This window comes from Mastigoproctus giganteus, chromosome 3 (assembly GCF_048544385.1).
Source record: "Mastigoproctus giganteus isolate SK-2022 chromosome 3, ASM4854438v1, whole genome shotgun sequence".
Taxonomy (NCBI): Eukaryota; Metazoa; Arthropoda; class Arachnida; order Uropygi; family Thelyphonidae; genus Mastigoproctus; species Mastigoproctus giganteus.
In genome coordinates, this window is record NC_143577.1 from 166,973,393 (window position 1) to 166,988,383 (window position 14,991).

A 14,991-nucleotide genomic window follows, 5' to 3' on the forward strand; every position below is an offset into this window, starting at 1 on the left:
CCACTAATAACATTATTCCACAAAGAGCAGCGCCCATTGATTACCACCCTGTGTCTTCTCCCACTCAACCATCCTTTTATCCATTGTAGCAACTTACCCTTAATACCATTCTGCTCCAATCTGTACAGTAGTCTTCCATGCACAACAGTGCCAAAAGCTTTCCTGAAATCCAAGTATATGATATCAAAATTATTTTTTACATCCAGTTCCTTTGTAACCACATCATAATATCCAATCAAATTTGTCAGACAAGACTTTCCCTTAAACCCATGCTGTGTCTGAATTATTGCTGCAGTCTTGTCTAGATTATCGTGCAATGCATCTTTAACCAGTGAATCCATTATTTTACCCAGAACAGAAGTTAAACTGGTCTGTAATTACTTGTGTCACCCTTCGATCCCCCTTTGTGAATTGGGGATACATTTGCACATCTCCAGTCCGTGGGGACCCTCCCGAGTCCAATGATGCTCTCATAATTATGGCTTAGGGTTTGCTTACTTCCTTTGCCGCCTCCTTTAATATAACTGGATAGATCCCATCCACCCCAGGTGCTTTCTTATGCTTAACTTCAACAATTTATCCTCCACTTTGCTCTCAGTTATTACACATCATTAAGCACCCTGCTACAATTTGATAACCTTCTGGCTTTTTCAATCCTTAACTCCTCATGGGTTAACGTAGAGGCAAAATACTCATTCAGTTTGTTTTCTATCTGAGCAGGATCATCAACAGTCAAACCATCGATATCAAGTGGACCAATCTGATTCAGCCCCTTCCTTTTAGAGTTTATATAAGTAAAGAAATCCTTGCTGTTTTTCTTAGTATCCTTTGCCAAAGATTTCTCGTAATCTGCCTTTGCCTGCCTAACCTCCTTTGTGATGATTACAGACTAGCTTATAGCTGCCATCAAGTGGACCAATCTGATTCAGCCCCTTCCTTTTAGAGTTTATATAAGTAAAGAAATCCTTGCTGTTTTTCTTAGTATCCTTTGCCAAAGATTTCTCGTAATCTGCCTTTGCCTGCCTAACCTCCTTTGTGATGATTACAGACTAGCTTATAGCTGCCATAGGCTTCCAGGCCACCCATTAATTTATATGAATCCCATGCATTTTTCTTCTCTGCCATATGTCTCATTAGTTCACCTGACATCCATTTAGGCCTAAACCTTGAACAATATTTCTTAATAGGTACGAAATGTTTAGTAGCTTCCACGATTAATTCCTTGAATGCTTCCCACTTAGAATTTACTGTTGGTAACCACATCATTTGATCCCACTGTACAGAATTTAAGAACTGTCCGAGACCACTGTAGTCACCTTTACGGATGCAAAAATACTTTCCTTTAACCCTGATGGTAATTATATCTTTAAGTAAATCCCACATCAGTACACTGTGATCACTGCCACCTAGTGGTTCCTTTATCTACAAATTCTTAATACAGAATGATCACTGCTTATAACCAGATCAAGAGTATTACCCTCTCTGGTTGCCTCTCAAACATGCTGCTGCTGCAGAAAAAAATCATCCAATAAATCCACAGAAATATTACTAGTGTGTGAGTGACCAACCCACAAGTTCCAGTCAATATCTGGGAATTAAAATCCTCCATTATAAGACATTCGGATTTACTAGCCCACTATTTCTCTGTACAATTGTTCATTGCACTCATTTGAGTTATTAGGCCTATAACACACTCCTACTCTTATTTTGCTTTCGCAGTGCTTATGTCACACCAAACTGACTCAACAGTGCACTGTCCATCTATATCAACCGGATGCACTTCTTTTGAGTTTATGTTAATTCTTAATTAACAGCATAACCCCTCCTCCCTTCCTATCCTTTCTGTACACATTGTACTCCCCAAATTCCAATTCTGCATTCCTAATATGTGTGACACCACATCTCCGATATCCCAACAATATCTGCCTTTGATGTCTTGACCAACACTTCAAATTCATAAAATATTTTACTATACTTCTAGTATAGCAAATGGGATAGATGGAATCTATCCAGTTATATTAAAGGAGGTGGCAAAGGAAGTAAGCAAACCCTTAGCCATAATTATGAGAGCATCCTTGGAATCAGAAGACATCCCCACAGATTGGAGATGAGGAAATGTAGCTCCAATTCACAAAGGGAGGATCAAAGGGTGACAAGTAATTACAGACCTGTTAGAGTTGTTGCGGAGAAAACAATGGAGTCACTGGTTAAAGAAACATTGCAGGATCATCTAAACAAGACTGCAGCTATAGTTCAGACACAGCATGAGTTTGTTAAAGGGAAGTCTTGTCTGACCAATCTGATTGGATACTATGATGTGGTCACAAAGGAACTGGATGCAAAAGATAATTTTGATATTATATACTTGGATTTCAGGAAAGCTTTTGATACTGTTGTACATGAAAGACTAACTGTAAAAATTAGAGCAGTATGGATTTAAGGGCAAGTTGCTACAATAGATAAAAGGGTGGTTGGGGGGGAGACAGAGTGGTTATCAATGGGCACTGCTCTTTGTGGACTAATGTTATTAGTGGTGTTCAGCGTTGGGCCTGTTGTTGTTTTGTATATTTATCAATGACATTGAAGGTACATCAAGCTTAATGTCAAAGTTTGCAGATGATACAAAAGTTGGGAGGGTTGTTAATAACAGTAATGACAGTATGCTGTGCAACAGGACCTGGAAAAGTTGGTCAGATGGGCTGAGAAGTGGCAACTGAAGTTTAACATTGACAAATGCAAAGTACTGCATACTGGTAGCAGTAACTCCAGAAAAATGCACCAACTGGGTGGTGTTACACTAAGGGAAGTGAAGAATGAAAGAAACCTGGGGGTAATTGTGCAGTCAGATATGAAGTTTTCTGAGCAGTGCAGAAAGGCTGCCCAAGTAGGTCATGGGATCTTGTCAATGATAAACAGGAATTTTGCGAGCAGGGATAAGGAGGCGATTATCCCCCCTTGTATAAGGTAATGGTCAGGCCACAGAGTTGCTAGAACAAGTACAGAGAAGGGCAACAAGACTGGTGAGGGGGAACAAAGGGATGCTCTTATGAAGAAAGGGTTAAGTTCTGCAAATTTCAGCATCTGAAGACTAGACACCCACAAGGTGATCTGATTGAGATGTATAAGGAATTGAATGGATTGAGCAGGCTCAATGCTGATGGGATTCTTCCTCTTTTCAGGTTACAAACCTGAGGGGACATAAACTGAAACTGAGGAAAGACAGTTGTTGAATAAATGTGCAGAAATTTTCCTTTAGCCAGCAGGTAGTCGATTGCTGGAACAAACTTCCATCTGTCGTGGAAGTTGATAGCTTCAATGATAGCTTCAAATTATAACTTGAGATAAATATAATTTGAGTGGTAATTTTAAATATTTAAGATGGAAGAAAGTGTAGGACTCCGATGAGCTAAAGAATGCCAAGGACTCCGATGAGCTAAAGAATGTCCAGAAATGAAGCCACATCAGCAATAAACATACATATCTTAAAAACAGGGGGAGGACTGCACTGTTAGATTATATGACAAGTTTATGAAAACCCAAACACAAAAAGGTATTAGAACCCATAGTACTCAGTACCATCTGTAGACTGAAGGTTGGGAAGACAGATGATATTTGTTAACATTCAACTTCAATTTTTGTAGATTGCAATTTTCAAGAAATTGCATGTGAAGAAAATGTTGTTCCAGAAGGCTGAAGCTGAAAGAATAAATGAGGAAGAAGAAGAAAAGTTGGTTCTGTGAGTTTGAAAATGTATAGTGAACAGATAGATGCTGACTAGTTGTGACATGTGTTCAGACAGGTTTGGAAGAGAGGGAAATTACAGAAGAGCAGTTGTAATGGAAATATCTACAAGAAAAGGAAAGTAGCAAAAAAAAAAAAAAAAAAAAATATGAAGCAGAACGTCTATGAGACAGAGATTGGAGTCCTTAATAGAAGAGTCATTAATTAACCCGAGTGTCCTCTTTTAAAAAAGGTGTCTAGAAGCCTGACATGTTTTGGTACACCACTCCACATGTGGGAACAATATTCCATAGCAGGGCAGAATTTCAGATTTATACAGAGTGAATAGTTGCTTAGAATAAAAGTATTGTTGAGAGTGACAGAGAAAACCCACCTTTTTAGATGCAGAGGAAGCAATATTTGCAATGTGCTTATGCTGAGAGAGAGAGAGAGAGATTAAAAGTCAGGGTAATCCCTAACAAAGATTTCTGTTCCTTTCTAGAAATCATAGTGTCATCAAAGATGAGTATAGGATCAGTAGACTCCTTTTTGCAAGATAAGATAGGGCCGAATTTTATAAGGACTGAAATTAACTGAGTTATCTTTGCTCCATTGGAGAATTAGCATTTAAGGAACTAGTGGTAGTTATTCAAGAGCTGTTTGTGCAGGATGAGCTTTCTCAGTGGATGGTGGAATACAATGTGCTATCACTAGAAAAACTATGAACAGGATTTTCAGTCAGTGGAAGAAGGCAATTATAATATACAAGAGGAAAACAGTGAGAGAAAAAACTAAACCTTGTGAAACACTAGCATTAGTGAGAAGTCAGAAGTGGAAGGGCCATGTACCAACATTTGCAGAGAGCAGTAAGAAAGAAAACTGGATACTGAATTGCAGTGGCAGATTCAGAGTAGGGGCAAGTGACAGACAGTTTTTATATTCTATACAGTGGGACCAACTGATGTTACAAACAGCAAATACTAAATGGGAAGCATTCAAAGAATTAATTTTGAAATCTACTAGGCATTTCATACCAACTCAAGAAATACTGTTCAGGGTTTAGGCCCAAATGGAGGTCAGATGAACTAATGAGACTCATGGCAGAGAAGAAAAATGCATGGTATACACAGAAATTATCAGGCTACACAGAAGCCTCTGGTAGATATAAGCAAGTCTGTAATCAAGTCACAAAGCAAGTTAGGCAACCAAAGGCAAATTATGAGGAATCTTTGGCAAAGGATGCAAAGAAAAACAGCAAGGATTTCTTTATTTATATAAACTCTAAAAGAAAGGGGACGAATCAGATTGGTCCACTTGATATCAATGGTTCAACTGTTGATGATCCTGCTCAGATAGCAAACAAACTGAATGAGTATTTTGCATCTACATTCACACGAGAAATTCTGTCTTCCTCATGTGTGAATTTTAGGAAGTAGAGGACAGAAGCTTATTAAAATGTAATAGCTAGCTATTTGATTTTGTGATGACTAAGATAAACATAAGGCACCTGGGATGAATGGGATCTATCCAGTTATATTGAAGGCGGTGGCAAAGGAACTAAGTAAACCTTTAGCCATAATTATGAGAGCATCCTTGGACTCAGGGAAGGTCCCCATGGACTGGAGATGTGCAAATGTATCCCCCAATTTACAAAGGGGGATCAAAAGGTGACACGAGTAATTACGGATCTGTTAATGGAGTCACTGGTTAAAGTAATGCAGGATCATTTAAACAAGACTACAGCTACAGTTAGGACAGCATCGGTTTGTTAAGAGGAAATCCTGCCTGACCAATGCGATTGGATACTATGATGTGGTCACAAAGGAACTGGACGTAAAAAATAATTTTGATACCATATACCTGGATTTCAGGAAAGCGTTCAATGTTGTTACACATAAGAACTTGTACAAATTGGAGCAGTGTGGCATTAAGGGCAAGTTGCTGCTATGGATAATGGGATGGTTGAGTAGGAGACAGAGTGGTCATCAATGGACACTGCTCTTTGTGGAGTCCCCCAGAGGTCCGAGTTGGGCCTATTGTTGTTTTTATATTTATCAATGATATTGATGAAGGTATATCAGGCTTAATGTCCAAACTTGCATATGATACAAAGGTTGGCATTAATGCAGCTCTAGATGCTGCTGCAACATGATCTAGAAAAGTTGGGCAAATGGATTGAGAAAGGGCAACTGAAGTTTAACATTGACAAATGCAAGGTACTGCATATGAGTAGCAGTAACCACACAGAAATGTACCAACTGTGTGGTACTACATTCAGGGTAGTGAAGAATGAAAAAGACCTAAGGGTAATTGTACTTTCACATGTATGCAGTTTTCTGAGTAGTGCAGACAGGCTGCTCATGGGGTCTTGTCAATGATATACAGGAATTTCTCTAGAAGGGATTAAGGAGGTGATTAACCCCTTGTATAAGGCAATGATCAGGCTACGCCTTAGTACTGCACACAGGTCTGGAGGACTCATTTTAGGAAAGATGTCGAGCTATTAGAATGAGTACAGAGAAGGGCAACAAGATTAGTGAGTGGAACAAAGGGTTGCTGTTACCAAGATAGGCTTAAAAGTGCATATTCCCAACACTTTTTTGAGCACCAAATCTGTATTAGTGATTTATTTTTTAGATTTTATTATAATTATAAATATGACTTACTTTTGGTTTTTTTTAAAAATACCTTACTTTTGCTCTTAAATGCTCACTTTCTTAAATTTATAACCTGCTTTTCAATATTAAGGTGCATAAATAAAATATGATACACCTAAAATTGTAAATATTCAAAAATTTTAGTAAGTACAATATACACAATTATATTTACTGAACAAAACATTTAATGAGAAATTTAAAATGTTGTTTAGTTCACTTTCCGCACGGACCATATAAAAATAATTCATGGGCCACATCCGTTCCGGGGCTGTAGGTTGGACATCACTGATGTATAAGCTTGCTTTCTTGTATCATATGTTGTAGTTATTTGGTTTTTGCATTAGCATTAGCAACCAAGGCCATATTGCTCTGGGAATATGCAGTGGTCATTCCCTGACCTTTCCGCATCCTCCACATTTGGTGGTGACGGGCTCGAAACCCGGCCTAATCAAGAAGTGTGTGCTACGCACTGCTGCTCCTTCCCACTTGGCTACAGAGGTGCCTTGCATCATATACCTCTGCTAATGCTAACAGTTTCGATAGAATTAATAAAAGTTTTGTTACACTAAACATAAGTGCAGAACATAATCATAAATTTTTGATTTAAAAAGATTTTAAACAAATTTAATAAGTATGGAAAAGCACAGGTATACTGCAAACAGAATGAAAGAGTTTTTTCAGAAATAAAATTTTTTTTTAAATGATGTAGTTCTCAGGTCCCACATTGTATGTTACAATCAGGAGATGCCATGACTGCTGGGTTAAGATAAACTTCCAAACATTTAAATTTTTTTGTCTAAGTGAATGGGGGGAACGAAAGTTATCAGGATTTGCTCTAGCTCCTCCCTCCCTGTTCTATCCAGATAACCAGATACAAAAGAACATTGTGAGAGCTACTCCTCATTGTAGACAGTTACCAGCACCATTCACCAGATGGAATGCCAGTGCAGTATATGCAACATAGAGCTATCACAACAGAAACTAAAGTTAAACCTAAAAGAACACAGACACCGACATGGAGAATGCAGTGAGTAGCAACACTGTCCTTCAAATATGGAGAAGCAATATCCAAGCTTCATCTACATCATCAGCAACCACAAAAGAAGTCTTATTTTCATTTTAACACTGATGTCTATTTTATATTACACAGTTACTGCAACCAGTGTTGCCATTTTAGCGGTTTTCCCGCTAGATTTAGCGGAATTGCTTCAGGTTTAGCGGATAAAAATATGAAATAGCGGATAGCGGATTTTTTAGCGGGAAGAGTATAAATGTTTAGCATTTTATGTATTTTGGCAATGTAACATTTATATTAAGAAATATTCATTTAAGAAATATTAAATTAATTGTTCGATTAATTATTTAATTAACAATAAAAATAATTCATAATTGAAATAGTAGGGATATCATATTTCATAGTTTTTTTTTTTATAAAGCGAAGAATCGGTTTTATATTATTCTGGATTTCCCTGAGGAGAACCCCAACAATTTTACGTAGTTACGCTCGCGGTCAAACGACCTGATCATTGGGTCATAGTTTTAAATTGTTGAATCAAATCTAAAAATGTGGAAAAAATTCTAATGACGCCTTTTTTTGAAACAGCGAAGGAATGGCATTGGATAATTTTTTCTTCGTCGTATTTGTTTGGCTTCCAAGAAATGCGATCCGAATTACCGACATCTCTTTCAACGTTTCTAATAACCACAGAGCAATAAGAGTAATAAGTAATAATTATTTCTAATAACCACAGTGTAATAATATCTTAGTATAGTCAGTCCTCGTATAGCACGATAGTTGTATTCCTAGAAACCCTCGTGCAATGCAAAATCGTGCGTTTAGTAAATCCACCAGCCGACAAAATCAATTCAAATATTTATACAGTGCCATAAACGATGGTGCAGATCCGAAAAAGATAGTTCATTCGTGTCAAACAAGGTGGTTATCCATTGAAGTTGCTATAACAAGAATTTTAGAACAGTATATTGAATTAAAAGCCCATTTTGAAATAACTCGTTTGACTGACAAATGTTATACTGCAGAACTTCTTTATTCAATGTTCAAAGATGAAAGTAATTTAGCGTATCTTTTATTTTAAAACCTATCTTATCTGAAGTACAAAGAGTAAACAAATCTTTTGAATCAAATACTGCCGATCCTACATTATTACTACATGATTTAAACATGCTATTGTCGATGATTGCCAATAAAATGTTTTTACCAAATAATGAAAGAAAAATAAATGAATTAATAATGAATAAACTTATCACAACAACAACAGATGAAATGGCAATAAGAGAGAGATGCCGTAATTTCTTGATTGATTTGTATCAACAATTAAAACAACGCCTTCCGGACAACATAAAAGAATTAGAAAAAATGTCATTAATCTCAGTTAACAATATATTAAAGAAACAAAAAGAACCACTGATAAATTTATTACAAAATTTAAAATTGTCTGAAGTAGAAATTGAAAAAAATTGAGCAATAGTATATAAACATTACTCTCGTTAAATGGGAAAACATCAACAATACAATGAAGTTTTGGTCAGAAGTTTCGAAATATCGAGATGCAAGCGGTAAAAATCCATTTAAAGAAATTAGCGAATTTGCATTGGGTATTTTAATTTTGCCATTATCCAATGCAGATGTGGAAAGAATATTCAGCAACATAAATCTAGTAAATAACAAAACACGCAACAGAATGAGTGTTGGCACGGTTAATGCAATCTTATCAGTACGATACGGGCTCAAAAGAGTTGAAAAGTGTTGTAAAAATTATGTTTTACCTGAAGAAGTGCTTGGCAAAATAGGCACACAAGAAACATATGATGAGGAGGTATTGAATTTCGAAATTAATTTAGATTTTTAGATATTGATTTTATATTAAAAACAGAAAATAAATAACTATTTATATATACTATTTGTTTGTTTGTTTTTATTCACTACAAAGTACAAACAAATGAAAATTTTAAAAATTTGGCGGGTCAAGTGCTAAAAATAGCGGATTTTGAGTATGTGGCTAGCGGGAAATATTATTAAGAGTTGGCAACACTGACTGCAACTGTTCTTTTTTAAAATTTCCACTCTCATTGGGACATTATGTATGTTAAAAAAAGGTGAAGCGGGAATCTGTACTGATAGCACATTTACTAAGCTTTGAATTTCTGAAATGTTATGATAATATTTGTCATTATAGTTCACAGAAAATTTCTAATGATTTACCTGTCTCTTCTTGGTTGCCGGCGGGGAGGTAGTGGTCGACGATTCCTGAATCCCCAACGATCTCCTCCACGTGGTGACCCTCGGGCATGCTCCACGGATACTCTGGGGGGAGGGGGAAATATTTATATATAAAAATAGTACATATATTATAAAAATTCATACTTTAAAAAGTCAGGTGTCAAAGTGTTTATACTTACTGTCCTTACATGCTTAATCCTCTCTCTCAGGCACTAGACTTGTCATTTTATGAATGGGTGTGTGGGTGTCTATATCCTTTAAAAGCTTAAGGGACACTCACTAAGTAATCTACCTTAACTATAAATATATTTGATACATAAAAAAAACTAATTTTATCTTCATCTCGAAAAATATCAGGGTCACTCTGAAACTTTTTTATATCAATGTTAAATAATAATAATGAATAGTACCGTTAAATCTATTCTTTATTTACCCTAAATGCCAAGTTTCATCAAATCCTTGAAACAGTTACCACTGTAGGGCACAAATTTGTTGAGTGGGGGCTTGTTTTTTTTTTTTTTTAAATTGTGTAAGTCAAAATGGGGATTAGTTGCCAATGTTTATGCATCATGATTTTCTATGATTTTAAATCTAATGTAACTGCTAAAGAATCTCATGAGGGCTTAGCAAATGCTTTAGAGCAGGGGTTGTTGTTGTTATTTGGTTTTTAGGAGCATTAGCAACTAAGGCCATATTGCTCCGGGAATATGCGGTGGTCATTCCCGGACCTTTCCACATCCTCCGTATTTGGTGGTGACGGGCTCGAACCCCGGTCTAATCAAGAAGCGTGTGCTACGCACTGCTGCTCCTCCTTCCCACCTGGCTAGAGATGACCAGAGCAGGGGTGGGCAACTTTTGGCTTGCAAATGTGCATAATCTAGCCTACAACCATTTTCAAAATATATTTATTGTATATATTTTTGAATCAATGGAATTTCTGACATAAATTCAGGAAATATACTGCGCATTGCTATGACAAATATTGATTCACTGATAGAATAGAAATAAACTATCAAATCTACCACTAAAAATATTATAAAAATAAAATATTGCAATTTTTGTTACTGGAATTGCATTTGTTCCTTGATGTCCTTCAGGTTGTCACAGACATTCTCTCAGATATGCCAGACAAGCTGTACTTGCTACCTGGGAGTCTAAAACGCTGATGGAACTGATATTTGGGAGACACTCAAGTCAAGTGGACCCAATTTCGGCAAAGTCTGGACAGTCTATGACAGCCAAATCCTCTGCTTGCACCTTCACGATGGTGGGACTGTTAGTAATCCTGGGTATCACCTCCATGAACAAGCACATGGTGGGTGACCACCCAGGTGTGAACCAACGTAATCAGGGGTTGAGGTGTGGCGTCCACACCACATGGAGGAACGCCGCACCACCCCTCTGTTACCAGGCAGTACTACGTGGTAGATGACTCTCATCAACCAGTGAAATACCACCACTTTGCTTATTGGAAGCTTGAAGTGGTGGAACCCATGTTTAGTCTCTAGAGCTAAGTTCCGGTCAACCCTTCCCTATCTCTTCCATCATGCAGTATGATTGATGACTTTTGAGGTTATGATGAACGTCGTGGCGAGATCCAATATTCCTTACATTTCAAGGGTACAGCTCTAAAATGGTGTTTGCAGGCCGGCCGCTAGTTAGTACACCGGACCGAACTTATTGGTAACTCTAGGAGAATTCCGGATCAGCTAGTGTATAATATTGCTACCTCTACTCTGCCAGATAGTGACTGGAGGGAGTCTGAGTAGTGTGTATGCGGGGAGCATTGTCGAGGCCACGTTATGTCAAGGATATGGGTATATTCTTACCACGTGTACGCCATATCCAAAAATGTCATTACTTCATACAACATGTCCAACCCATTTTCTTACTATTGAATACACCATGAATTGTAAAACTAATAAAGCAAGCTTATCTGCGAAAAGATCTAAACCTCCCAAGCATTTCATAATTCATTTCACAAATATACATGGTCTCAATTCTAATCTCAACGATGTCCATTTCCACTTGCAGTCTGCCAAACCACATGTACTTTTTCTGACAGAATCTCAGTTATTCGTTGATTCAACTACTGCTCATCTCAGATGCCCAAATTATTCGCTGTATGATTTCTTTCGCCTCAAAGGTGGTACACTTGTGCATATGTCCGTTCTGATATTCCCTGTCAGAGACTTAGCAATTTGGAATCTCCTCTCTTTGATCTTCTCTGGCTTAAAATCTCTCTACCTCATTGTGTCAAATTCATCTGTTGTCTCTACTGTTCTCCCAACTCCACTAATCACTTGGAGCTCTTTGACTTCCTCTCTTTGCAACTTGACTTTCTCCAGTCCAACTTTCCTAACAGTGAGGTAATTTTCCTTGGTGATTTTAATGTTCACAACTCCAGCTGGCTTCCGTTTTCTAGTCACACTGACCCAGCTGGTCGAGATGCTGAGGCTTTTGCAATTACTAATGACCTAGCACAGATTGCTCATTTACCTACAAGAATACCGGACAATCCTAATCATAGAGCCAATACGCTTGATCTTTTTCTCACAAACAACCCTTCTAAGCACACGGTCGAAGTGAGAGGTCCTTTAGGCACTTCTGATCACAACCTGGCGACTGTCTCTTCTCCAATGGAACCTTTATCTCATGGCTATTCCCAACCTCATGTTGTTTGGCATTACAAGAATGCAAAATTGGATGACCTGCGAGACTTCTTTTCTTCGTTTCCATGGTCAGATTACTGTTTCAAAACTTCTGATGTCAACGTTTGCTCAGATCGTGTCAGTGAAATTATTCTTGCAGGAATGGAATCCTTTATCCCACACTCCACTTCTCATCCTTTATCTAAAAATCTCATCCTTTATCTAAACCTTGGTTTTCCAATAAATGTGCTAAGGCTGTTCAAGAGAAGAATGTTGCATATCGTAATTGGCTTGTTTCTAATTCTTCAGTTTCATTTTTTGCCTACACCAAAGCTCGCAACAATTGTAAAGCAGTTATTAATCAGTCCAAACTAGAGTTTGAACAAGCTAAGAGAAGAAAACTTGCTTCTTGCCCTAATGATAGCCGAGCATTCTGGTCTCTTGCCAAAGCTATTGGCCGCAACTTTTGCCCATCTCTGCTCCCACCTCTGTCCAAACCAGATGGTTCTGTTGTCACCTCAGCCAAGGATAAAGCTGACCTGCTAGCATTCCATTTTTCTTCCAGCTCATGTATTAATGATCTTGGTAAAACACCTCCCACCATTCCCAACACACTCCATTCAATACCTCCTGTGGTCTTCCTTCAAAAGGATATCAGAAGGATTTTCTTGATGCTAAGAAGGCTCCAGGTCCTGATGGTATTTCTCCACTAGTTCTCAAAACCTGTGCTCTTGAACTTACTCCTATTCTTTGCTGCCTTTTTTCACTTTCTTATTCCAAAGGTGTTTTTCCTTCTGCTTGGAAATTTGCTCATATCCAGCCAGTTCCTAAAAAGGGTGACAAATCCCTCCCATCCAATTATCATCCCATTGCAATTACTTCTACTCTTTCTAAAGTAATGGAGAAATCAATTAACTGACAACTCTTAAACTACCTAGAAACTTTCCGTCTGATCAACGATCGCCAGAATGGATTCCATCAGTGTCGATCCACTGGTGATATTCTGGCTTATGTTACTCATTTATGGACAAATTCAATGGAAAAGTTTGGTGAAACACAAGTAGTTGCTCTTGACATCTCCAAGGCTTTTGATCGTGTTTGGCATAAAGGTCTTCTAAACAAGCTTCCATCTTATGGTTTGCCAACTGTTTTTAGTAATTGGTTATACAGTTTTCTCTCTGATCGCTCACTGAGGGTGATGGTAGATGGCTCTCTGTCTTCTAACTTCTCCACTAATGCCGGGGTCCCCCAAGGTTCAGTTATTTCGCCCACTCTTTTCCTCTTGTAATTAATGACCTTCTTCCATTGACTAGAAATCCTATCCATAGTTTTGCCGATGATAGCACAATGCATTCCACTTTCCATTTTGAGAAACCTTGTCCTGCTCAATCAGCTTCAACTTCTAGAAAATCTGCTACCAATTTCTTAAATGCCGATCTTCAGGTAATTCTCCAGTGGGGCAAAGACAACTTAGTTGTCTTTGCCCCACTGGAGAATTCAACCCTTCTAAACTCAGTCTTGTCTTATATCTCGCAAAAAGGATTCTTCTGCTCCTATGCTTATCTTTAGTGACACTCCGATTTCTAGGCAAAATGATATCTCTTTTGGGGATTACCCTGACTTCTAATCTCTCTTGGCACAAGCACATTACAAATATTGCTTCCTCTGCATCTAAAAAACTTGGTTCTCTTTCGCTCTCAGCATTACTTTTCTTCCAAACAGCTGCTCACCCTGTATAAATCGCAAATCCGCCTTGCCATGGAATATTGTTCTCACATGTGGGGTGGTACCCCCAAAACCTCTCTTAGGCTTCTCGATTCCATCCAGAAGAGGGCAGTTAGGTTAATTAATGATTCATCTCTAACAGTCTCTCCACTCGCTTTCTCATAGACGTACTGTTTCTGCTGCATGCCTCTTCTACAGATACTTCCATGGGCACTGTTCTTCTGAATTGGCTTCTATAATTCCGGCTCTCTCTTTCAAAACAGTCCGAACAGGTGCCGCCACCAGCCAACATCCATTTACTGTCCAACTTCAAACCCACAGAACCAACTTTTCATCTTCTTCATTTATTCATTCAACTGCCGTTTTCTGGAACAACCTTCCTTCATACGTATTTCCTGAAAATTACAATATATAGAAATTCAAGTCCAATGTCAACAAATATCTTCTTTCGTCTTCTCAACCTCCAACCCAAGCACGGTACTAAGTACTATAGGTTCTAATACCTCTCGTGTTTGGGGTTCACATAAAAAAAAAATAAAAAAAAAAATACATACATACATACATACATACATACATATATATATATATATATATATATATTGTTACTATAGTTGTATTTTTGTAATTTTACCTTTAATTTTCAATTTTTCTTATTAATTGAATTAATTATATGTATATATAAATATTACAATAAATAATAAAATTATTTATGAAAATTGTTTCATTATAAACCATTTTATTAATCCTAAAAATTGTGAAAAACTAAAAAAATTTGGCCCTCATGTACCTCACAGACATCTTATTTGGCCCACCTTTTATAAAGGCTGCCTGCCTGCTTCTGCTTTTGAGGATAAGTACCACCAATTACAATAGTTTTTAATTGGTTCAATAAATTTAAATATGGAAAAACCAATTTTGAAGATGAACCTTGCTCAGAGAGGCCAACAGTTGCTATGCCTGAAAAAACAGGGCTAGAAGATTTTCACAGAGAAGATTG

The 14,991-nt window shown here is 37.5% G+C and overlaps 1 protein-coding gene across 1 annotated transcript in view; it reads right to left on the minus strand.

Moving 5' to 3' along the window:
- The window catches only part of LOC150088396 (serine-arginine protein 55-like), a 151,330-nt gene that overhangs the window by 66,059 nt on the left and 70,280 nt on the right, over window positions 1-14,991 (minus strand). Inside the window, exon 4 of the mRNA XM_090369485.1 lies at window positions 9,601-9,702. Coding sequence (XP_090225611.1) covers window positions 9,601-9,702 — 102 coding nt within the window. The remainder of the gene's footprint in view (window positions 1-9,600; window positions 9,703-14,991) is intronic.